Here is a 26,060-nt window from a genome sequence, read left to right on the forward strand (position 1 = left end):
AGAGGCCACATTGAGTAGTATGAAACCATCGGTTACTACCCAAGACAGATCCTCTGAGCCCAAGCCCACTTCAACCTCACACCCTATTTCACAAATCCCCCCAGGTAATTTGGGATCTCCCTCGGTGACCACTGCTACTTCCCTCTTGCATCCTCCTATGGTTAACCCAGCCCCTCATAGTAAAATTACCAACGCATTATCACAACCTTCAGGCCCAGCCCTCCCTGTGTCAAAGAATCCTATACAAACAAATTCTCTCTTACCAACAACAAATTCTAATCCGCCCACGAATAATATATCAACCAGAGAGCCGGGCGAGCAGTCAACACAATACTCAAAAAGACCAAGACGCAGGTGTGGGAGGGGGTGTGCAGCGGGCCGGAAAAGCAAGCGAGGAGGCCGTATATGGTGTGCTATAGTAGGGATTTATTTCAGAGTCACAGAAGTAGAACACAGGAAAAACCAAGGAGGGCGTCAGGGTACTGGATCCACGCCGGGTCTGCGTTGCAGCTTGTGGTCTTCCGCGGCTCCAACGGCGGTTCCGGTGACGTGGTGTATCCACGGAGGGCAGGGAGCAAAAGAGAAAACAAGGGACCGTTAGTCCTATCCTAGTTCAGGATCTCAGCAACCGTCACCCGGGGCGTGTGGGGAAGGGGCGGAAAAGAGACGGTGAGGAAAGGAAGGTCCCGGGAGGAGGGAGTACGGGGCGAGGAGAAGAAAGAGTGGTTGGTCGGGGCGTGAGGGAAACGGCGGGGCACACAGTGCAGCAGTGCTATACAATTATTATACAGTGCAGGGGACGTGATACTAAAGAGAAGGGGAATAATTTACAAGGAATAGCTATACAGGGGGCTCCTAACGAGTGGGGAAATAGTGAGGTTAAAGGCACTCACGCGGTCCGCCGTAACTCTCCCGTTGAGTTACGGCCGCTCTACAGCCACCTCCTGTGGACTCCACCACTCTTCGCTCCACTCGTCTGCTTCAGCCAGCTGCTCTCCGTCTCCTGCTCCTTCTCCTTCACGTCCGCCAGTCCGAGGTTCCTGCCACAAATCTCCGACGACTTCCACTTCCTGGTTTCCTCTTTTATCCTGTGCTGTCGCTGCCATAGGGGCGGGGCTTCCGGGGTCCGCGAGATTTAAGATCGTCCGGCCCGATGTTCTGGTTGGTCCCTGTGGGGAAAAGAAGGGCGTGACTCTCTGGGCTCCCGTTGGTGTGCCGAGTCGGGTCCCCATGCTGGCGTTCTGAGGTCGGGGACACAATCCCGGGGTTAGCGGGAGAGGTAAGGTTGCGGTAGGGCGGTGTTCAGGTCGGGGTTGGCGGGATGCCGGCTCACATCCCCTTTCCCTAGCAGTCCTTCTAGTAGGGGAGGGAGAGGAAGGGTATCTTGAAAGGAAATACGCGTTGCCCTGTTCTGTTCCCTTCCGGTGTTTGGTCTTGAAGCAGAAGGGCTGCAAGGAGAGGAACCATCGGAGGACTCGGTCGTTCTGACCTTTGTTCCGAGCCATCCACTCTAGGGGTGCGTGATCCGTGTAGAGAATGAAGTCTCTGCCCTCCAGATAATAGCGGAGATGGTCTACCGCCCACTTAATGGTCAGGGCTTCCTTCTCCACCACGGCGTAGTGTTTTTCACGCGGAAACAGTTTACGGCTGGCATAAAGGATAGGCCTTTCATTGCCCAGGGAATCTTTCTGGGACAGCACCGCCCCTAACCCATGATCAGAGGCATCCGTTTGTAGGATAAAGGGTAGGGAGTAGTCGGGGGGAACCAAGACAGGACTCGAGGTCAGGGCTTCCTTTAAGTCCGTGAAGGCCTGCCAGGCTTCGGGAGAGGGGTTCCGTAGTTTCTCTTCGGATCTGCTTGATTTTTTTAGGAGGTCTGTGAGGGCTGCTGCCCTCTGTGAAAAGTTTGGCACGAACCGTCGGTAATACCCGAGAAGCCCTAGGAAGGCTCGAAGATCTTTCCTTGTTTGGGGGAAGGGAAGGGACCGGATCACAACTGTTTTGCTCTCTTGGGGTCTTATCACGCCATCCCCCAGAAGGTATCCGAGGTATTTAACTGTTTTTGCCGCCAGGGTTGTTTTGGCTGGGTTGATGGCGAACCCAAAGGCACCTAAGGAGGAGACGACATCAAACAGATGATTCAGGTGTTGTGGCCAGCTGTCGCTAAAGATGACGATATCATCTAAATAGGCGCCGGCGTACTGTGTGTGGGGTCTCAATACGTGGTTCATGGCGCGCTGAAAGGTGGCTGGGGCGCCATGTAGTCCAAAGGGCATGACTACGAACTGGTACAGCCCCTCAGGTGTAGAGAAGGCAGTCTTCTTTTTGTCTTGCTCGCGGAGGGGTATTTGCCAATATCCTTTGCATAGATCCAGAGTCGAGATATATTTTGCCTTCCCTATTCTCTCGATCATTTCATCCACGCGGGGCAAGGGGTAGCTGTCGAAGGTAGAGACCTTATTGACCTCCCGAAAGTCTATGCAAAACCGTACCGATCCATCTGGTTTTGGCACAAGGACGATGGGAGAATTCCAGTCGCTGACTGAGGGCTCTATGATTCCCATCTTCTGCATGTCGGCTATCTCCTGTCGTATGACCGCTCGGCGGGCCTCGGGAAGCCTATAGGGCATTAAGCGGACTACTTTCCCTGGTACCGTTTCTATGGCGTGCTCTGTGATGTGAGTACGGCCAGGAGAGGAGGAGAAGACCCCCTTCAGGGGTGCCAGGAAGTCCCGTAACTCCAGGGTTTGTGCGGGAGACAGTTCCGGATCCACACAGGAGTCAAAAGAGACAGGAAGGAGACAGACTCCCGTGCAGAACCGGACGGGGTCCTTCCCATTTTTTTAGCAGGTTTACGTGGTAAATCTGAGTGGTTCCACGCGTAGGGTCTATCTCTACCTCATAGGTAACCGGGGTCACCTGCCGGAGGATAGTATAAGGGCCTTGCCACTGACCTAACAGTTTTTGGTCCGATGAGGGCATCATGAGGAGTACCAAGTCATTGGCAGCAAAGACGCGGGACCGGGTGCCCTTGTCGTATTGCTTCTTTTGACTGTCCTGAGCGTTCTCCAGATTTTGTCTCACTATGTTCCGGATCATGGAGAGGTGTGATTTTAGATTCTCGAGGTATTCAGGGAGCGGACGTGTACGATCAGGCTCGGCTTCCCAGGCCTCCTGTGCCATGTCCAGCAGGGTACGAGGGGGCCGTCCGTACAGTAGCTCATAGGGAGAGTAGCCTGTGCTGCTTTGAGGTTTGCAGCGGATGGCGAAGAGGGCTAAGGGTAGCAGGTCCTCCCACCTTTTAGCTTCTAGGCCCAAGAGTTTTTTTAGGGTTTGCTTTAGGGTAGCGTTGTAGCGCTCTACCAATCCGTCTGTCTGCGGATGATAGGCGGAAGTTCTGATTTGTTTTATCCCAAGTTCGGCGCATACCCGCTTCATCAAGGCCGAAACAAAAGGCGTGCCCTGGTCGGTCAAGATTTCCCGGGGGAATCCTACACGGGAAAACAGGGAGATCAGGGCTTTGGCTATCGTTTGGGTAGTGGGTTGTCGCAGGGGAATGGCCTCAGGGAAGCGAGTGGCATAGTCCACTACCACCAAGGCATAGCGACAACCGCTACGGGAGGGTAAGAGGGGTCCTATGATGTCCATCCCTATTCGGCTAAAGGGGACGTCAATGAGAGGGAGGGGTTGCAAAGGCGCTCTGGGAGGTCTGCGTCGGCTGTTTTTCTGGCATATGTCTGCATTCACGACAGTAGGTTTTGATCCTTTGTACTACCCCGGGCCAATAAAACTTCTCCAAGATGGTTTGACTAGTTTTTTCGTCCCCAAAATGACCCCCCAGAAGGTGGCTGTGGGCCAGGAAGAGGACCTTGTCCTGGAAGGGACCGGGGACAAGCAGCTGGGCATTCAGTTGGGGGCCCCCTTTTCTGTACAGCAACCCATTTCTCTTAAAGAAGTAGGGACCTACTTGCAGGGGGTCTTCCTGGTCAAGGGCCCTTCCCCATGCTTCTTGAAGAAGGGGATCCTCCTGTTGGGCGGCTCTGAACTCCCTGTCGGTCTGCCATGGGTGGTCATCCGTTAACGCGGGGTAAGCACTGACGTATTCCTTCTTCTCCTTTCTCCTCTGGCGTTTGGTTTTGTGGGGTTTCGAAACGGTCTCTGGGTGGTTCTGTCCTTGGTAAGGAGCGTCCTTCCACCACTGTGTCAGCGAGTCGGAGGTGTCTTGGAGGAGCGTAGGCAAACCTGGATAGTCACTCCCCAGAATGGCTTGTTCGGGGAGAGCGGGTACCAGACCAATGGTGAGGGAAGTCCCGGGGTCGTGCCGGTGCCGGACACGCACCTGCGTAGTGGGGTATTGTTTGGTGTCCCCATGGACACACTGGATGGCAACCATCCCTGTAGGACTGACTGGATGTGCCAGGTCTTGAGGTCTCAGGACACTCTGACGACAGCCGCTGTCGGCAAGGGCCATTACTCGTTGGCCGTCGATGGAGACCGGACAGTGGAAGGAAGGGGGTGCAGTCCCTGGAGGGTTGCACAGAAAGTTCCTGACGAGTCCGACCTCCATAGGTTCTTCCTTCTGCGGGCACATCCGGGCGATGTGACCGAACCCACCACAGGCATAGCACTGGGGTCCAGGATGAGGAGGACGAAATACAACTGGCGAGGGAAACAGGGGGGTGGGTTCTGGTCTTCGTGGGGGAAGGGGCCGGAGAGGTCGTGATGGTCCGGCATTCGGGGCTCGGTGCGGTTGTTCCTCCTTACCCCGCTGGAGTTCCTGGGCTCGACTGAAGGCTGATGCTATCTCAATGGCGGTTTCTAGGGTGAGCCTGGAATGTTGTCTCACCCAGCGCTGAGTGGCCGGATGTAAAGAGTTCAGGAATTGTTCTAAATAGATCTTCTCAAGTATCTCCTCTTTTGTGGAGGTCTCTGGCCGGAGCCATCGGTTTGCAAGATCCCGAAGGCGAAACGAGAGAGCCCTGGGATTCTCTTGTGGCCTCTCTTTCGCCTGCCTTAGCTTTAGTCTATAGGTGTCATCATCGATCCCAAGTCGCTCCAAAATGCACCTTTTGATATCCACATACGGTGTGGTGCCCTGTATGTTGGCCTGCTGGTATGCGGCCTGTAGATCGCCTGTGAGAAGGGGTCCCAGATACTGCCCCCAGCGGTCCACTGGCCAATTGGCTGCTTGGGCAAGACGTTCAAAGTTTGTAAAGAAGTAGTCCGGGTCTTCCCCTGGGACGTACTTTTGCAGTACCACTGAAGGGAGGGAGGCTAGAGGCCTCTGTTGACCCAGGGCCGTTGTTAGCTTCTCCATGGTTTGTTCGTGGGCGGTCCCTTGACCCTTCAGGACATCGTGGAGTTGACCCCTGTCATCGTCGGCGGTTTTTAGGAACTGCTCCATCAGCTTGGCAAACTGTTCCTGTGAGTCCGCCATTTTTCTGACCACGGCCTCCATGCTTCCGGCAGATCCCTCTTCTGACACCAAATGTGTGTGGGGGTGTGCAGCGGGCCGGAAAAGCAAGCGAGGAGGCCGTATATGGTGTGCTATAGTAGGGATTTATTTCAGAGTCACAGAAGTAGAACACAGGAAAAACCAAGGAGGGCGTCAGGGTACTGGATCCACGCCGGGTCTGCGTTGCAGCTTGTGGTCTTCCGCGGCTCCAACGGCGGTTCCGGTGACGTGGTGTATCCACGGAGGGCAGGGAGCAAAAGAGAAAACAAGGGACCGTTAGTCCTATCCTAGTTCAGGATCTCAGCAACCGTCACCCGGGGCGTGTGGGGAAGGGGCGGAAAAGAGACGGTGAGGAAAGGAAGGTCCCGGGAGGAGGGAGTACGGGGCGAGGAGAAGAAAGAGTGGTTGGTCGGGGCGTGAGGGAAACGGCGGGGCACACAGTGCAGCAGTGCTATACAATTATTATACAGTGCAGGGGACGTGATACTAAAGAGAAGGGGAATAATTTACAAGGACTATACAGGGGGCTCCTAACGAAATAGTGAGGTTAAAGGCACTCACGCGGTCCGCCGTAACTCTCCCGTTGAGTTACGGCCGCTCTACAGCCACCTCCTGTGGACTCCACCACTCTTCGCTCCACTCGTCTGCTTCAGCCAGCTGCTCTCCGTCTCCTGCTCCTTCTCCTTCACGTCCGCCAGTCCGAGGTTCCTGCCACAAATCTCCGACGACTTCCACTTCCTGGTTCCCTCTTTTATCCTGTGCTGTCGCTGTCATAGGGGCGGGGCTTCCGGGGTCCGCGAGATTTAAGATCGTCCGGCCCGATGTTCTGGTTGGTCCCTGTGGGGAAAAGAAGGGCGTGACTCTCTGGGCTCCCGTTGGTGTGCCGAGTCGGGTCCCCATGCTGGCGTTCTGAGGTCGGGGACACAGTCCCGGGGTTAGCGGGAGAGGTAAGGTTGCGGTAGGGCGGTGTTCAGGTCGGGGTTGGCGGGATGCCGGCTCACAGCAGGACAGTTGATCTGCCTCCGGAATCAGCTCCATATACAATTGTCATGACAGGAGTCCCAGAGCTAGCAGAAGGGGCCAGAGAGAATTATCATGCTTTAAAAACAAAACCATTTATTGGTTGAAGCAGAATAGACCCCTTCCCGCACATGTAAATGGAGAAATCCTGTCAGTAAGGCGTGCCATGTGGGTGGGCTCAAGACCAAAAGACAAAAGGGGAGATGTGATAATTATTAATTTTAAGGACCATAGGGCGGTAAGAACCCTAGGAGACTGGTATGAGGCCATAGGCGGAGATAAGATCTCCACACACTATGTTAGCTACTTTTATCCACGAGAACTGATAAATAACCCTAAACACTTCCAAACAAGAAGACATCGTCCAGAGTGGAGAGAAGTAGGCTATCAACCTATCCAGAATCATTTCCCTAACCAACCCCCGCAACCACCCTACTCCCAGACATACTGGAGCAATTTGAATAACAACTATCAAACACCATTCCCAGAGTTTAATATTCCAATATTTAATCCATTCTCAACACTGTGCGGTCTAGAAGGATTAGATTGACTTAACAACAATCTTCCCTCGATTCAAGACCGGACCATGACAAAAGAAGGCACTCTTTCTGGTGACATCATTCCAGACATCACGGTTGAAAACTGTAGCACCGAAGAACATAGCCAGTTGATTCAATCCAATCAACCATCTGAGAGGGAGTGGGAAAATTCCACGAGGGGGAATAACACTAGCATTACACCCACTTTAGATCACAAGGAATATAACAGGGAGGTGGAGGCACCTGTGCCAAACAAGGTAAATAGGATAAACGAAAGTCAGGTCTCCGGCAGGAGAGTAGAAAAAATTCTAATTATGTTTTGGAATTGTGCAGGTCTCCGAGAAAAAATTCTGGATGGAAGTGTTTTAGAGTTTGCAAAAGAATCTCAAGTCCTAGCTCTCCAGGAGACCTGGCTCACGAAAGAAATGCACCTGATAGGATACAAAACTTACTTCTCAGCAGGAATCGCAGGAACCCATGGGAGAGCTAAAGGTGGGTTGATAACTTACATATCGAATACTATACCAGGCCACTTAGCCTAGAATCTCGTTATCAGATCTTGAGATTGGTATTCAAGACAAAGAGGACCATTCTTCTCGTTAACATTTATGACAATCTAGTGGAAAACGAGAGAATAAAAATATTGGGGGTTTTACGCAAGAAACTGATTAGTGATATGAAACTAACACAAGGACCAGAACCACCGAGTATTGTTTGGGGAGGCGATTTTAACCACCATCCCTGTGAAAGGCCAAATAGCAACATCTGTGGCATGGGGCACGAAACAGAAGAACAAATAACCCATTTTAGTCACTCAGTGGTGGGGGACTTCTTAAATGAAACCATGTCCAGTTTGGACCTAGTAATATTAAATCAAACAAACCCTCTACTTGGAAAGCTGGACCCTACCTACCTCGGAAGGGGAAGTGAAACCACAATCGATTACATCCTCACCACAGCGACCCTTGTAAATAGGACTCTGAATTTCAGAGTGAAAATTAACACATTAAGCGATCACTCAGCTTTAATTTTTGAATTAATTCTGGACCAATCTCAGCTATCAGCCCAAACCTTAATGTCTACCCTCTCCCAGAATAATATACAGCTTACAAAAATAAATGGCTATACACTTGGGTGGGGGAAGATTGATCCAAATGAGCTGACAAACAAGGTTGTAATTGCAGCACAAACAGCAATACTGAAGTGCTTAGATATGGAGGCAACTGATGAGGAAGTCCTATTCCATTTTAAAACGATCCTAGGAAAAGTAAATGAACACCTTACCGTGAAGCAGAAAGGGACCATGGAAAAAAGAAAAGGCTGGTTTAACCATGATTGCTCAGCAGCTCATAAAAAGCTAAAGAGAGCATTAACACAAACAATAAGAGATAAAGAGGAGGTCAGGAACCTGAGAATAGTGTATAAGTTGGCGTGCAAAGCGAGAAAAGAAGAGTTAAAAAAGGCATTATGGGACCAGCTGCACGAAAGCTCACTAAACAAAAATAGCGAATTATTTTGGAAAGTAGTAAAAGCACCTTTCCTGACGGATTTAAAAGATCAGCCAAGCATAGAAGTAGCTATCGAGGGACAAACCTGGGTAAATCACTTTGCAAAGATCTTTGGCAAATCTCCAGCAGTAGCTCCCATAGAAAGAAACAACAGCATAAATCAGGATAATCCATTCCCAATTCCATTGGCAATCAAACTACATGAGGTAATAACTGCAGTGAACGCCAGTAAGAGCGGAAAAGCCCCAGGTCCGGATGGGGTACCAGTTGATTTTTTTAAATTTAGATTAGATCTCTGGGCCCCGATTATAAAAAGGGTGTTTGATGCAACAATGGAATGTGGACTACTCACATCCTGGACCCAATCAATTTTGGTGCCTATTTTTAAGAAGGGAAATAGAGAGGAGGTGACCTGTTATCGCCCAATCTCCCTCCTGGACTCACTGGGGAAAGTACTGGGCAGAGTGGTTCTCCAGCGTTTACAGGAGTGGGTGGACGATACCGGGACCCTCTCGGACATCCAGTATGGTTTCCGAGAGGGCCACGGAACAACGGAACAAGCCCTGAACCTGGCCTTGCTGATGGGAAAATATGTCTCGGCAAAGCGCGAGAGGTTGTACATGGTATATGTCGACCTCTCTGCCGCTTTTGACTGTGTCAGCCATGCAAAACTATGGTCAGTTTTGACCAACATGGGAATGGACAAGGTTCTTGTGACCTTTCTCAGAGAACTCTACTCCAACGCCTCCTCGAGAGTGCGTCTTGGAGTACGGGGTGAACTGTCAGAATCTTTTTCTGTTGAGCGCGGCGTCAGGCAGGGATGTGTCCTTGCCCCCTTCCTCTTCTCCCTCTATACCAATGGCCTTGAGGTAGAGATGTTGAGGGGGGGAATGGACTTGCCCCGTGTAAAAGATCGACTGGTGCCCGTGCTCTTGTATGCAGATGATGCGGTGATCCTAGCACGCACCCCACGTGAGCTACAAAAATCCTTGAATAGTTATGCAAAGTTTATGAGTGACCTAGACCTTCATATAAACATCAAGAAAACTTATGTTATGGTAGCAGGCCGGGTCAGGAAACACGGAAAAAGTATCTTCCTAAATAATGAAAAATTAGAACCTACCTCCCAATATCCCTATTTAGGAATTATGATAGATGAGAAGCTCAACTGGAGAGCGGCCATAGAAGCGCGTAAGCATCAACTTTGCGCTCTATCGCTGCTCTTATGAAATTCGCCCAGAAACTAGGGAAAAAGCCCCCGGTTGAACTAATCCAAATCTATAGAGCCAAGTGCCATTCTATCGCACTTTATGGGGCGGGTCTATGGGGCCACAAACACACAAAAGCTCTTCAGGTAGCGGAGAATACTTTTATAAGATTTTTACTGTCAGTCCCTAAAAGAGTATCCACTTTTGCCTCCCACGCAGTATTGGGACTACCACATATCGAGGACCTGGCCAAAATTGAACCTGTACTTCTCTGGCGCAGAATATGGGTGTCAACAAAGAACACTCTTACCAAAGATATTGTTGCGGACTGTATGACCCTAGATTGCGCAGATAAAATAGATTGGTTAACATACGTAAAAAATCTCCTCACTGATCTAGGAATGGCCGAGTATTACCACAACCCTGAAACAATTGTGGGAATTCCAAAGAAAGAGCTAAAGGCAAAGGCGCTGAGCCACCTTGAAGAGCTACGTAGCACTGTGGAGATTAAGAAACCATCTGTACAGCACTCTCTAGCGGTCATGACGACTTTGGAAATGGAACCATATTTAACCTATGTTGATTCGCAATTTGAACGATTTCTATTAGCGAGATTCAGGTTGAATATTTTTCACAGGGCTGTAGCATTTCCAAACAGAAATAGCTGGGAAGAGAGTTTAATGCCCTGTCCCTGTGATGAACTATCCGAACAGTCTACAATTCACACTGTATTGTTCTGTAAATATTACTCCGCTCACCGCAGGCTTTGGCTAACCCCCCTGTTGAGAACTTTAGGCCTTAGAAAATGTCGTCCCGCCATGTTGTGGCTACAATTTTTAAGTTCAGAATATGTATGTAAAGTCGTTAGTACCTTTTTAAAATGTATTTTTAAACACAGGTTAAATCTCCAAAACAACAATTATTAAATTGTCTTGATTAAGTAACAGTGTCATAAATTTTAAATGAACTGAATATGCATTAGTATTGTTAAAACACATGTAAATAAAATGTATAAATGCTTTTATGGTTTTTCATGTAAAACTGAAACACAGGTCTGATGGCCCCAGGGAATCTCATTGGAGAGGCCAGAACCCTTTGGTTTGCCATCATTTCAGTCACTTAGTGGCAAGATAAAAAGAGGATAACCGTCCGCAATCTCTGCAAAACGTAATGCTTGACAACAAGCAGAACTTTGAAATTACCCATGTCTTAAATATATATTGATCAACCTGGCATCCAAGACAACCTGCTCTAGTCTGTTTAACACCCTTTATCATCTTTTACCCCTATTAACTGGAAGAAAGCTTATTATTTTAATATTTACTCTGCCTAAAGGACAAGGACTGTAATAGAAAGTTGAAAAGGAAAAGAGAATTAGATGATCAATCAATTCTGTATGTTCAATATTAAAGTATAAAACATATGGTTCAGTTTCTCATCTTCTAATTCAATATTTGTTCCCTAAGAATATAAAGAACCTCCATCCAACGTCACATGATGAAATATTAAGTCAACTCTTTTTCCTGAAGATGCAACCGAGTTAGTGTATGACACACACACACACACCTATTTGTCGACTGTCAATGTGTTAAAATATATCTAACTATACCGAGTATCTCACAAATGGAAAGAAATCAACGTACCTAACTTTTGTAACTAATCTACAGCATAGGTACATCCTGGTGAGATTCCGTCTAAACTATAATCCTCTAACGTTGGGTATCCCTGGTAATATTTATGTTGCTGTCGATCTCCCACTCTGTACTTGTGATAATCAGTCAATACAGAATGATATGCATTTTTTACTTTTTTGTAAACACTACCATAATGAGAGGAAAAGGTTGATCATCCCCATTTTGTGAAAAATGGACTTTAGACTTTGTTATGTGGCCTTTTACTATTTACAGCTATTGTTTGACCCATTTATCTGTTTCTCTGTGGCATCTTTTATTTTAACTCCTCTAAAAAAGAGACGTTCAATCTGCAGATCCAACTAATTGTAATATAAACTTAATCAAGTATACATTTTTATCATAAATTTTGCAATTGTATAGCTATTGTATCCTGAAAATTATCGTACTGTAAGGATGTGGAATGTTTTTATCTTGTATCCTTATACATATGTAGTATACTTTTATGCCTTCATCATGCCGGAGAAATAAAGTTATTTTGACTGGCTCAGTTCTGGGGTGCTGTACGAAGATCTACGACAGAATGAGATAGAACTAGTTACAGGTGTACAGCTTTTTTAACACCACGGCTGTTTATGCTGAATTATACATTCTCAGTGACTACAGAAAACAACACATCACTTTGGGGACCTAAAAACACTTGTACTGAATACTGGTTGAGCAAGCTAATCACACATGCTTTATTAGAGACAATGACCAACAGGTTAAAAGATAAAGACCAGATGTTTGCTAAAATATGGCGAACACACCTTGACCTGTTTGAGCAATCCGGTCTATTAGGACTTTATTGACTTTTATATCTATGTACCTTCTTTTAACTTTTTGCTTTAAGCCACCAGTATCACAATAATTTTTATTGCTATCCTTGTATTTGAAATATTTATGCAATTGTTGCCAGTCAATGTAAGTATTCTATTTATTGCTCCATAAATTGAAAGCAGCACTGTATTACAAACAAAAAGAAAAAAAATAGTACAGAACAGCATAACAACATTTGGTTGTATTATCATTCAGATATTAGCTATTCGGTTTCTATTAAGAAGATGACTTGTCTACGTTTTGTACAATTATATTCTTTTGGAAGGGAAGCAAATTTCATCAACTTTAGAAACATATGCAATAGTGGAAAACCAACTGATATATGTCATAGAACGTTTTAGACTGACTATTATATTTTAATTTCACAAGACACACAACTTAGAAATGATATATTTTTTTATTTTTCGGTGCTTTACGAGTTGCATTTCTATTGGTGGCATGTCTGTCCATCAGATATTTAATAAGCTAGATCCAAAAAAGCATGTTGTTAAAGTTACTCTCTCAAAAATAAAACAAAAAAAAAACGCATGCCATAGACTTACCAAAAACATAGAAGTGCAAAGGAAAAACAGTTTGAAAATAGTAAATTCGAGGAGTTTTACTTTTACCAATTAATGTTAAAACCATCTTTGAATTCAAGCCCACTTTTATCAGATCATCAACGTCAAGATAGGCCTTAATGTAAGACAATGACTTCGAAAGACAATGAAGAAAGAACAAAAAGCAAAACATAAATATATGTTCAGGACGAACAATGTAGTTTCAAATACACACAGTTAATTTGTGGGTTATCAAAGTAAGTACTACAAATCCAGAAATATCTTCTCAGAATCCCAAAATAGATTCATCCCAAAGTTTCTCCTCCTCAGTTCTTGGATCCTCATCCTTTTTTTTCTTAACTCGCTTGTGTTTTTTACTCTCTTTGTCGGCATGTGTCTCTGCTTTACATTTTTTCTCCTTCCTGTGCTTTACAGTTTTCACATTTGTGGTGTCTGTGTCCTCTTTTTGAGGTTCAAAATGTAAATCGTCCTTCCCTGAATCTGCATCTTCGCTACTCATCTTTCTTTTCTTCACAACATGTTTTATGTCCTCACTTCCTCTGTGCCGTTTTTCTTTTCGCCGTTTCCTTTTCTGCCTCCTTTCTCTGTGATAGGAACCACTGCTGTCATCAGAGGAGGAGTGCCTCACCTCCTCACTGGAATCTACAGCATTGTTGCTTTTAAGGGAAGTCAATTGTGTGTGTTGCTCTTCTGGAAAATACTTCCTGCGGTATTGGCTATTCTTCATGTACTGTCCTCGAGAATAGTTTCTCTCATATGTAGGGCGGTAAGGTAACCTGTTACTCACTCCTCGGGAGCGGAGTGGTGGGAGAATCCGGGGCCTCTCATAAGGCAATCTCCGAGCAGGAGTAAGTTCTTCAGGAGGAGCAGCCTCATCCTCTTCATAGTCACAGTTTTCAAAGTTTTCTTCAGTTGTTCGTAAACTGGTCTTAGGCACCAGGCCTCTGGCCTTTTGAACTTTAATGTAATCTGCTAGTTCATCTTGAAAAGAATCGTATGATTTCTTTGAATTTTTTATTATATTAACAACCAAATTCTCTCTGCAAGGAAAGACAAACATTGTAAAAAGAACATAAATTAAAGAGCTGAACTGGAATAAGAGCAACTCAAAGCAGTGGCAAGAAGAAGTAGTCCATATGAACCAAACATTTGTGAATTAAAATATTATGGAGTCATAATCATCAAAACGAATACATAAACACTCATTTTGTAGAAATTATAAATGGAAGAAAAAGTTACTTACCTGCGGTAACAATCTTTCAGATGGGAACTCTATCTACCTGCAGACTCCTCACCAATAGAATAATCTCATACAATCAGACTGAATTGGGACACTTTAAAGCACTCACGTCGCCTGTAGGGGGCATTGGATTTGTATCAATGCCAGAAGGTGCATCAGATGTCATCACCGAACAAAACAGTGGCCACCCTGGCGCTGCGGTGTCAGTTTCCGTACATTTTATTTTTTTGGACAGAATGACACTGATATCCTTGTGATGTACCGAAAGTTATTTAGGATCTTATTTGCTTTCCTTAGAACACATCAATCAAATGAGGAGTGTGAGGGTCGGTGAGGAACCTACAGGTAGATAGAATATCCACTAGAAAGATCGCTTTGATGGATACTTCTGGCAGCAGGTTCCTCACCTATAGAATAGATTCCATAGAAATACCCTGCCTGCGGATCTTGCCTAATTGAAGGATTTAAGCTATGTTTTTTGTGATCCTTGAGAAAGCCTCAGGCCATTGCGCCTCACAGGGGGTGAAACATGTGTTGTCTGATTTGGAAATGTCAACAACCAAAATTGCATATCAAAATGTGATATAATTCAAGAGATAAATTAAGGAGAATAAAGTAACTCTCACAGAAAAAGGTTATATTTGTCAAACTTATTCACAAAAGAAGTTTCTGAGTGACTATAGAAGACTACTTTTTTTTTTGAATTTTGGGTACATACACTCAACCTTCATCTGCCACCTTATGCCCTTGGCTGAAGTATTCGCTACTAAAATTAATGTCTTTAATGATAGCTTTTTTAAGGGAAACATTTGCAGGGGTTCAAATGGAGTCCCCAGTAGAAATGTAGCCAGTGTTAGTCTTTTTAGACTTGGAGCTGTCAAGGCGTACTCTTCTAAGGGATAATGTAGAAATTCAGATAGGGTACACACTTAATTACACACAAATTGATAGTTCAGTCAGTCCCAGACGTTTGTGCTCTTCACATTTAATACTGTATTAAAGATGCATTTGCTGCAGACAAATATTTCTACATGGGGCAGTCGTTGTACAGGCACAGTCAAGAATCATGAGTGTGTTCCAAAGAGTACTTCAGCAGTGCCTTGTAGGTAGGTGCTCTGTAGACACTCTCTCAGACCAGTGCGGAATCTCAGAACCCTTGTAGTATGACCCCTACTCTTTCTGGGGTTGAGGGAGCGGAATCCAAGGTTCCTGTCCCCGGCCCAGTCCACTTTCTCCGTGCAGGTATATAGGGCCACTTGCAGTAAAAAGAGTTAACGAATACCTGCCTCACAGGGCCATCTTATACGCTGAAAACATGTGTGATGGTCATAAGCTAAATCGTACTCTGATATCTAAATTGCTCTCCTACTGAAACACTGCTGAGACAGAAGAAATCGCTTATTCTGGGCAATTATTCTAGAACCCGCCTTAATGGATTGATTAAAAGGTGTTAGACCCAGAATATAGTTTTGACTGATGGTGACCCTACTGAATGAACAGTAGCTGATAGTAACCACATCTTAGTAGGATTTTTTTAATTATTCTCCTACGGTGACAGCCTCAGTATCTCCCTCTGAACGGTACCTGGATGACACTACCATGGTCTGGTTACATGTGGCGCATAGACCGATGCGGTCTCTACTATATTTGGTGGATATAAAACATGCCATGAGAAGCACAACTAGATGGAAGGCACCGGTTGCTGATGGTCTTACAACTGAGTTTTCCACGGTGTTTAGAGGAGGAGGACATGCCATGCCTACTGCCCGGAGGCCATACTCATGACCCTACTTAAGTCAGGTAACAAAGACCCTCGTTGTCAGTCCTACAGGAATTTATCTTTGATAAATATGGACAGTAAAATCCTGGCCCATATTGTCGCTAGCATATTAAATCCTATGATCTAGGCCCTTTTATTGCTCTGCCAGGTGTGATTCATTCACACAAGTGCCACTTCCCACAACCTTCGCACTATATCTGTGCTAATGATAATGCACCGGATACACCTTGCCTTTGCAGACATATCGATTCTTTGCAATGCAGAAAAGGGATTTGATTGCTTTGAATGGCCTTTTATGGTGACCACGCGTAGGAGAGTTGGTTTGAAAAACTATACGCACAAACTTATCAGCTTACCTTACAAAGAGCTAGTAGCTACAATGTGTCGTAATGGATACCATCCAGCCAATCATCATCTCCAGATGGAAAGATGGCCATGCCTTTGTCAAATATCCAGAAACTGACAATCCCTGTCCACCCCCGTTATCAGGGATATGACTATATGGACAATTTTCAGGGAAATAGATTAACTGGGAGGAAAAAAAGAGTTTTTTGCTGATCACTCCAGCCAGAACTCTGGTGGAGCTGGAATATCCACTGCATTGGTGCACTGATTCCATACGTTACTCTGAAATTAAAGTCCATGGGAACGAGGTGCTGGTACAACAATAAAAATGCCCCAGTACTTGACAATTTGTCTAGTATGGTGGGGTGTTGGACTGGAACCCCTCACCCAACCCCTTATCAGTGGTGGGTAGAGTAACTTTAGTCAAAATAGCTCTCGTCTTTGGGGTCTATCAGCTTTACCAATGGGTTTTAGCTAAGCTGAAAGCATCTCTGATGTTGAGCAGGATGGCTAAAGAATACAACAAACGCTATTGACGCGTCTCCCTCCCCCTTTTTAATTACTGATCAGAGTTAGATCGATAACTAAAAAGAGAAAACATGCATGAAAGATTTTTTTAAAATCAGGTGGGATAGAAGCAGCATGGGGTGTGGCAGAAGAAACATGGAGGGCGTGGGGGAGGGGTAAGCAACACGAGAGATAGATTGAGTTTGAGTTTAAAAGTATTTCTAGAGCGCGCGTACACCTGACGGTTTCATGGCGCTATAAAGTACTGGACCCAGAAGGGCAGGAAGGACAGGGAAAAATAGAGAGAAGCAGTTATGAAGAGAAGGCTTGCGTGAAGAGAAAAGTTTTTAGAGCCTTACGGAAGAGTGTGTAGTGGGCGCAAGATCTGAGGTGGGCCGGAAGAGAGTTCCAAAACGCAGGGGCAAGTGTATAAAATTTTGTGCCTCCCCACTTTTTGCGTTTGAAACGAGGGACTATGAGCAGTTGTTGGGCAGATGAGCGTAGCTCCCTGGCAGGGACGTAGGGCTTAATTTCTGAAGAGATAAAAGCAGGGGCTGTGCCGGACCGGGTTTGAAAGGTGATGCAGCCCAGCTTGAACTGGGCTCTTTCTCGGATGGGGAGCCAGTGTAGGGACTTGAGGAGGGGAGTGACGTGATGTGATTTGGCCAGGTTGAAAACCAGGCGAGCCGCCTGGTTTTGGACCAGCTGAAGTCGACGTATGCTATAGGCGGGCATGCTGCAATAGAGGGCATTGCCATAGTCCAGGGGAGAGATAACCATCGCCAGGACAATGAGCTTGAGGGCAGGAAAAGAAAAAACCGAGAGACTTTGCGAATAGTGCGGAGTGAGAGAAAGGAAGAGGACACGGCAGAACTGACTTGGGAGTGAAGGGTGAGTTGGTCATTCAGTTTGAACCCGAGAGTTTTAACAGAGGAGGATGGGGGGGAGGTGGACCTAAGGAAGGGGGCCAAAATAAAAGAGACCAGGGACTGGAGCAACCACCTGTCAGTACCAGCTCCGTTTTATCGGGGTTTAACTTCAGGTGGTTGTAGTTCATCCAGTCCCGGATGAAAATCATAACGGACTGAAAATTGGACATGGACTCAGGGGATGAGGATAAAGAAAAAATAAGCTGGAGGTCATCCGCATAATTGTAGACAGAGACCTCCAACTGTTGAAGAGCAAAGATGAGGGGGGCAATATACAAATTAAATAAAAGAGGGGAAAGGGAAGAGCCCTGGGGGACCCCGCGTTGAACTGCGCGGAAGTCCGCCGAAAAGTCACCCAAGCGCACAGCCTGGGTGCGGTCTCTCAGGAAGGAGGACAGCCAGAGCCTCCAATCCCCGCCGCCTTGACACGGGAAAGTAAGATGGCGTGGTCAACCTTGCCAAAGGCGGCGGAGAGATCAAGGAGGACCAGGGCCTGGGGATGGTTGGTGTCCATACCCTCTCTGAGGTTGTTGAGGACCGATAAGATTACTGACTCCGTGGAGTGTGCGGGACAGAACCCAGCCTGACGGGGAGCTAGTACCCTATTCTCCTCTACATAAGTGCTGAGCGTTCTGGTCACATGGCGCTCCAGTACCTTCGCCAAAAAGGGAAAAAGTGAGATGGGACGATAGTTGACAAGAACTGAGGGGTCAGCGCCAGGTTTTTTAAGAATGGGCAAGATGATGGCCGATTTGAGGGGTGGAATGACGAAGCCCTGTGACAGTGAGCTATTGAGGAAAGTGAGAGGGGGCAGCACACAGGCTGAGTAGATCTGTTTCAGGATGTGTGCAGGACAAGGGTCTAGAGGGGAACCTGATTTAACCATGGGCAGAAGGGCGAGGAAGGATTCTTCAGTGAGGGGTGGAATGAAGTCGAGGCTCTGGGGGTCGATAAGGGGGGGATGTTTGCTTTAATATTGGAAATTTTGTCTAGAAAAAAGGAATTGAGGGAGTCGCATAAGTGCTGGGATGGAGAGGGTTTAAGGGTAGGCCGATCTGAGTAGGCGAGATCGTGCACAATGGAGAAGATTTCTCTGGGCTGATTTTCGGCAGTTAGAATTTTAGAGGAGAAATAAGCATTCTTGGTCGCCAAGATAGATTTTTTGTACAAGGCCAGGAGGGTAATGTACTGATTTTTAAGGTTCGGGCAATAGTCTCGCCTCCAGGTCCGTTCCGCGCGGCGGACATTACGTTTTTGAGCCTTCAGTTCCTCGTTAAACCAACGGTTTGCGTCGTTGGTGTGACTGGATGACACCCGCCTTAAGGGAGCGACTGAGTCGCAGCCTGATCGAAGCCATGAATTGATGGAGTCGGCTTGCGCAGAAGACGACAGCCCGTAGAGATCCAGGCTGGATGCGGAGAGTGTGGCGGACAGCGATGCCACATCCACATGGTTCCAGGAGCGCGCCCAGATGTTTTTGGGAAGAGGAGACTTGAGGGCTGTGCAGAGGAGTAGGGAAAATGAGATCAGGAAGTGGTCGGACCAAGTGCAAGGGGAAATAGACAGAGAAGTTACTGGACAATTAAGGGACCAGATCTGATCAAGGATGTGGCCCTGGATATGGGTAGGGGAGTGAACGAGGGGGACGAAGTTGAGGGAGCGGAGGGTCTCTGAGAACTCTTTCGAAGTAGAACATTCGGCCGGGTCTGAGGGCCAAAAGTTAAAGTCACCTAGCACCAAGATGGAGGAGTTATTTACTGCTAGGGTGGCCACCAGGTCTTGGAAGCTAGGAAGAAAGAGTTGAGAAGGTGAGGGGGGGCGGTACATAAGAAGACAGGTGAGCGGGGTACTAAAGGAAAGTGAGCGAGCAACTAAGAAGTCTGAAGAGCCGATGGAAGAAAAAACTAGAGGTTGGAAGGAGATTTCTCTACGGGCGATAGTGAGGGAAGGGAGTTGTCGCAAAACCAAGTCTCAGTGAGGAATAAGAGATCAGGTTTATGCAGGTCCAATAAGGTGAAGAGTTCAAGGCAGTGCTTAACTGCTGACCTGGTGTTAAGGTAATAGGCGGATAATGCGGTGAGGGGAGGGCGAGCCGGCAGGTCGGGACAGGAACAGATGGTGGGGGGAAAAGATGAGGGGAAGGGGTGGGGGGAAGAGTGCGGGGCAGTCAGTCCCAGCCTGTTGATTCGTGCGATCACAGTATCGTCCAGAGGCCACGGGCCTTGGAGTTTAACCAACTGCACGGAGGAGTATTGTATTATGTGGGCATAATGGAGGGCCCCTGGCCCCGGTCGGACGCGGATGGGCGCAGACGGGCTTACCTTTGGCGCACAAACGTCGCGCCCGCTGCGCGTCCGAAAAATGCACATGATTTATGGATATGTGGGTAGGGCGGTGGCCAGGGGGGGGGGGGGGGGGGGGGGGGGGGCGTGGCCTCCAAAAAGGGGCGTGGCCTCCGGACGTGCTGGGATGGCGGCAGGGAGTGTTTGGCTTGAGGGGTTCGTGACAGCGCTAAATCGGCTGCCCGAGGACAGTGAGGAGCGAGGAGGGTAAGTGCTAAAGCCAATTATAAAACGAGTACATTTTAACAAGTGACAATTCAAGATACAACAGGGTTAAAAGAATAGGTTAAAAAAGCTCTATGCTCCCGGCTTCCGCCTCAGGAGCACAATACTTCACAGTGGCGCAAGTAATCAGCGACTGTTATGTAGGGATCGGCGGGGTGCGTGGCCTCCGAAAAAGGGGCGTGGCCTCCGGGCGTGCCGGGATGGCGGCAGGGAGTGTTTGGCTTGAGGGGTTCGTGACAGCGCTAAATCGGCTGCCCGAGCACAGTGAGGAGCGAGGAGGGTAAGTGCTAAAGCCAATTATAAAACGAGTACATTTTAACAAGTGACAATTTTAACAAGTGACAATAGATGCGAAAGCAATACAGAAAGCAACACCACTGACTGGGCATAAGCAACAAGGAGAGTACAGGTCGGAAAAAAAGCAAACGGGCAATGGAGATCAACATGAAACTGGTGGGGAGAAGCACATGGGCGAGAGAGAGAACATGGAGCGCGACAGAAGGTGTAGAGTTGTAGTACACGAGGGAGAGATCTGGAAAAATGTTGTAGAGTCCTTAAACACAAAGGAAAAATAATGCTTGGTAAGCGAGCAGAGGAGGGCACAAGTAATGCTTCCATACTTCAGAAGATGGACAAACATAAGAAGAGGAAGGAAAGTCCACTCCAGCTGACGAATAATAAGGAAGAAAATGGGGGTGATAATAAAGCCAACCAATTGAAAGCAAGAGGTGGGCTCGAAGAACACTGTAAACCAACAATACGTTTTGCAAAAGACTGTGCATGTGCGGTCTTGTAGGTGAGACCTATAAACGATTGTTTTTCTGAACTGCTTTATTCATTTATTACTATGTCTATCCCTCTATTACAGATGTTTGCGACCTTCCCATCTCTCCTGATAGAGATGATACCAGGCATGAATTAGATGGAAGCTGCTATTGCTGCCCTATGGACTGGTTTCAAACACCCCTCTCCAACCCCCTCCAAAACTTAGTAGTGGACTGGGACATTTGGATGTTTGGGGCACTACAGGCTTTCATACCAAGACTGTGAAGAAAATTCATGCATTCACGGATACTGTTTTAGCTCAACATTTGACCCATGGCTTGGATTGGCAGGGCGGTCGGAGTGTGTCTGCCACTGTACCCCAGATATATCACTTTTAGATAACATAATGCTCCACACTGAAGTCTGCTAGGTATAAGGAAGCATTTATAAGGGCTGGAACAAAAGGTTTGATTCAGGTCTCTACAATAGGGGATAATCTATTTTCCTCTCAAATTAGAAGAAAGGGAAGAACCACCACCCCGTTATACATATTTATAGATGTTGCAGTTTGTGTGAGATGCTGCAGAGGTGAGTACAACTTTCCTTGTCCAATCAGTGGAGTTTCCCCCCACGAGCGAATTGATACATTCTCAATAAATGCGGTTCTGGGTCTCTCGGCCATATACTCTATTCTTGGCTCCGATGGACCGTGGTGCGGTCCTTGCTAGAAGACGCTGGAAGGCTGATATAGATAATTCCAGTTCAACCGCTGCGGTTTCTCTGAATAGCAGCATACGCAGGTGCCTCTGTCTACATTGCATACATTACACTCCCGTTCTCCTGCACAATTTGATTTGTCCAATAGCCCCACATTTCCAAAAGCAGCTAATTAACTGCAGCCAGCTTTATTCACTTACCCTAGTTCTGCTCTGGTGTGCAAACCTACTGGAGACCACTTGCCAACATGTCTGAATGTTGACTTTGGTCTACCCTCATCTCCACTGCTAGCCTTTATGGGGTGTGTTGCTGATGTCCTAAGGCAGTGAAGAAGCCAGTTGCTCTAACACTGCTCCTTGCTGAGAGAAGGGTGTCCAAGACACAGACCAGACTGGCTAAAGCGCTTGCTGCCTGTAATGACAGCACAGACACGCAGGCCTCTTCCCACCCTATTTTTCAAAGAGCCGGGGAAATAAGCCCCCCCCCCGAGGTCCAATATCCCTGAACATTGAAATACCAGTAAGAAGTTATGTTACAGGTATCCCTCTTTTGTCACTATGCTCACTGTTGTCCTGTACTGTCACAATTGCTGTATTCTCCCAGATATATTTGTGGGTGGCAGTGCACATGCTCAGTTTCCATTCCCTGCTAGTCCTGCACCTGGTTACCATTCAAGAGTTCAGTTTCCTGTTTGTAACTGGCTATGGTAAATGATATGCCACTGGTATTCCACGCGAGACTGTACAACCACCACCATGGTTGTGGCTGCTATGTCTTGTCGAGCTGCCATTTCATAAAGTAATTAGTAAAAACATTAAAAAGCCTAAGCCAGAGTTATTTTGAACTTTTGCATAGGGGAAATGATTGTAATTGTAAAGATCCAGAAAGGAGTGGTGTCCCACGTCCGCTGTATGTCTGAGTAAATAGTGTCACTGGTACTTGGTGTATCCTACCGACTCTTCTGACATCACAGTCTGCCCAGGGCTTCTCACTTCCCCACTGGATGTCCCCAGGTAGCAATCTGCACAGGATTCGTCCCAATTATTGCTCAACGCTTCACCTCCACGCAGTGCTGCTACTCAGAGCAAAGCTACTCCATCCTTTGCCCCACTGACTTCACAGGACTTCACTCACTGACTGTACACTACTTCTGTCCAACCCACTGTACATTGCTACTCAGTCTGCACACTCCTCCTCCCTTGCTCACCGCACTCACTGTCCCAGAATAAACCTCCCTATTGAAGGCCTCAGCAGTGCTCCTCACTGACTCAGTGCATAGTGCTATCACCCACTCACCACCTGCAGCGCTTTACGCAGAGTCATTGGTGCAGAGCTCCTCTTGCCAACTTGCTACATAGGGGCATATGTATCAAGCCCTTTTCCTGTTTGCAAACAGGCCGATTCTCGGCCCGTTTGCGAACAGGAAAAGGCCTTTTGGGATATACCATTTGCTACAACCACTTGGGATATACCATTTGCTAAAAATCGCTATTAAGGACTCGCAAAACCGTTTCTCAATACATATGCCCCATAGTGCTTTTCCCTCACGTGCTCACCTCACGGTGCTTGGGTAGCTGATCCCCAAACACTGCCTACACAGTTCTTTTCCATGCTTGTCCAGGTCTTTCCTCTCATTTAGTAACTCTCTCACCCTCACCTACCTTCTTTTTTACCAATACAAATAATTCTCAATAATCGGGTGAAATCTTCTTGAAAAAGTACTCATGTTAATACTCTATTCCTATTGCTTTCTCCTATGTCCTATGTTGAACAGGCTGGCGCAAAAGGAGTCATCCATGAATCGTCAGAATGACCTCGCGACTGTCCTTGAAACACCAATGTCAGCTTCGAGAGAAATAATTAAATGGTCTACCCACACTTACTTGGTTTGATGCTTGTTTCCTTGCATATGGGACTGGTACATTTCAATGGAAGTAAAGGTGATGGAGCACATGGGACACATGAAGCTGCCGGGACCAGCTGCTGAAAGAAGAGATTTGTGGGTTAATCAGGGAGCAGCACGGCTAGCCATGGCCATTCTACTGAAACGATGTACAATACAAGGGAACAATACAGATGTACTTTTTAAGACCACAAATTGTAATGAATTCTTAAGATTTATTTTTAGACTGGGCTATCTCACAAAATAACTTCTGAGAGCCACCAGATATACAGGGACAATAACAGGGGGAGAACATTAGCAACCAATTACAAGGACAATATCAGGGGGAGAACATTAGCAACCAATTACAAGGACAATATCAGGGGGAGGACATTAGGAACCAATTACAGGAGCACTACCTAATGGGTGGTCCTTCTGCCAAATCCTTGACCGGTCTCCCCCAACAAACCCGGGCCTCCTCCTTGCTTCTTGAATTCCACAAGAAGCTGAAAACCTGGCTTTTCGATTAGTCTTCTTGTGAGAGTATCTGCCTTCAAGCCCTGCCTCACCACACACCTAATCAGACCTACTCAGCACCTTGGTACCCTCAAGGGTGACAAGCAGCACTCTAAAAATCTCTCTTACATTACATACCTGGAGACCTTGATGAGAACCAAGCGCTACTAATGCTGCTCACCAGAACAGCGGTTGATCTCTCCCTCATGTGATTGCCCCTCAAAAACCCTAAATCCTATGCTGCTCTCTCCGTCATGTGCTTATCCCTCCTGTACTCAGAGTTGCTATATTTTCTGTGGGCTTAAAGACTCCTCGCGGCCCCCGCTGGCGCGGGTGCCGCTCGTGAATTGAAACACAGTGTGGACTTTGTCTTTGGCCGTATCTGGGGCACTTTGCTCAGCGGAGCACTTTGTGGAGCCTTTCCTGTGACCTGGGAGTACACCAGCTCGGTCACCATCGTTGTTTTGTTCCTGGGGGAGAGCCTTAATCGTCACCTGCCTAGGGAGCGGGACTGCGAGGACCAGAAGTGCTTGCGCCGTCCACCGCGCGCACCTGGTTCCTCTTCCCGCCCCCTCCTCCCTCCGACCTTTCTGTGGGCTTAAAGACTCCTCGCGGCCCCCGCTGGCGCGGGTTCCACTCGTGAATTGAAACACAGTGTGGACTTTGTCTTTGGCCGTATCTGGGGCACTTTGCTCAGCGGAGCACTTTGTGGAGCCTTTCCTGTGACCTGGGAGTACACCAGCTCGGTCACCATCGTTGTTTTGTTCCTGGGGGAGAGCCTTAATTGTCACCTGCCTAGGGAGCGGGACTGCGAGGACCAGAAGTGCTTGCGCCGTCCACCGCGCGCACCTGGTTCCTCTTCCCGCCCCCTCCTCCCTCCGACATTTCTGTGGGCTTAAAGACTCCTCGCGGCCCCCGCTGGCGCGGGTGCCGCTCGTGAATTGAAACACAGTGTGGACTTTGTCTTTGGCCGTATCTGGGGCACTTTGCTCAGCGGAGCACTTTGTGGAGCCTTTCCTGTGACCTGGGAGTACACCAGCTCTGTCACCATCGTTGTTTTGTTCCTGGGGGAGAGCTTTAATCGTCACCTGCCTAGGGAGCGGGACTGCGAGGACCAGACGTGCTTGCGCCGTCCACCGCGCGCACCTGGTTCCTCTTCCCGCCTCCTCCTCCCTTTCTGTGGGCTTAAAGACTCCTCGCGGCCCCTGCTGGCGCGGGCGCCGCTCGAGAATTGAAACACAGTGTGGACTTTGTCTTTGGCCGTATCTGGGGCACTTTGCTCAGCGGAGCACTTTGTGGAGCCTTTCCTGTGACCTGGGAGTACACCAGCTCGGTCACCATCGTTGTTTTGTTCCTGGGGGAGAGCCTTAATCGTCACCTGCCTAGGGAGCGGGACTGCGAGGACCAGAAGTGCTTGCGCCGTCCACCGCGCGCACCTGGTTCCTCTTCCCGCCCCCTCCTCCCTCCGACCTTTCTGTGGGCTTAAAGACTCCTCGCGGCCCCCGCTGGCGCGGGTGCCGCTGGTGAATTGAAACACAGTGTGGACTTTGTCTTTGGCCGTATCTGGGGCACTTTGCTCAGCGGAGCACTTTGTGGAGCCTTTCCTGTGACCTGGGAGTACACCAGCTCGGTCACCATCGTTGTTTTGTTCCTGGGGGAGAGCCTTAATCGTCACCTGCCTAGGGAGCGGGACTGCGAGGACCAGAAGTGCTTGCGCCGTCCACCGCGCGCACCTGTTTCCTCTTCCCGCCCCTCCTCCCTCCGACCTTTCTGTGGGCTTAAAGACTCCTCGCGGCCCCCGCTGGCGCGGGAGCCGCTCGTGAATTGAAACACAGTGTGGACTTTGTCTTTGGCCGTATCTGGGGCACTTTGCTCAGCGGAGCACTTTGTGGAGCCTTTCCTGTGACCTGGGAGTACACCAGCTCGGTCACCATCATTGGTTTGTTCCTGGGGGAGAGCCTTAATCGTCACCTGCCTAGGGAGCGGGACTGCGAGGACCAGAAGTGCTTGCG

General features: G+C 47.9%; 1 protein-coding gene across 6 annotated transcripts in view; it reads right to left on the reverse strand.

The window, feature by feature from the left end:
- Positions 1-12,323: 12,323 nt before the first annotated feature.
- KRCC1 (lysine rich coiled-coil 1) overlaps positions 12,324-26,060 on the reverse strand; it is a 315,531-nt gene continuing 301,794 nt past the window's right edge. For 3 of the 6 annotated variants that reach the window (XM_078678682.1, XM_078678680.1, XM_078678678.1), the window contains 2 exons: positions 23,534-23,630; positions 12,324-13,840 (listed from right to left, as the gene is read on the reverse strand). In XM_078678682.1, the coding sequence (XP_078534808.1) occupies positions 13,066-13,840; positions 23,534-23,630 (872 nt within the window). In that variant the 3' untranslated portion in view covers positions 12,324-13,065. Of the gene's footprint in view, positions 13,841-23,533; positions 23,634-26,060 lie in introns of all 6 variants that reach the window. The other 3 variants (XM_078678677.1, XM_078678681.1, XM_078678679.1) reach the window with 2 other exon arrangements.

Source organism: Lissotriton helveticus, chromosome 2_2 (genome assembly GCF_964261635.1).
Source record: "Lissotriton helveticus chromosome 2_2, aLisHel1.1, whole genome shotgun sequence".
Taxonomy (NCBI): Eukaryota; Metazoa; Chordata; class Amphibia; order Caudata; family Salamandridae; genus Lissotriton; species Lissotriton helveticus.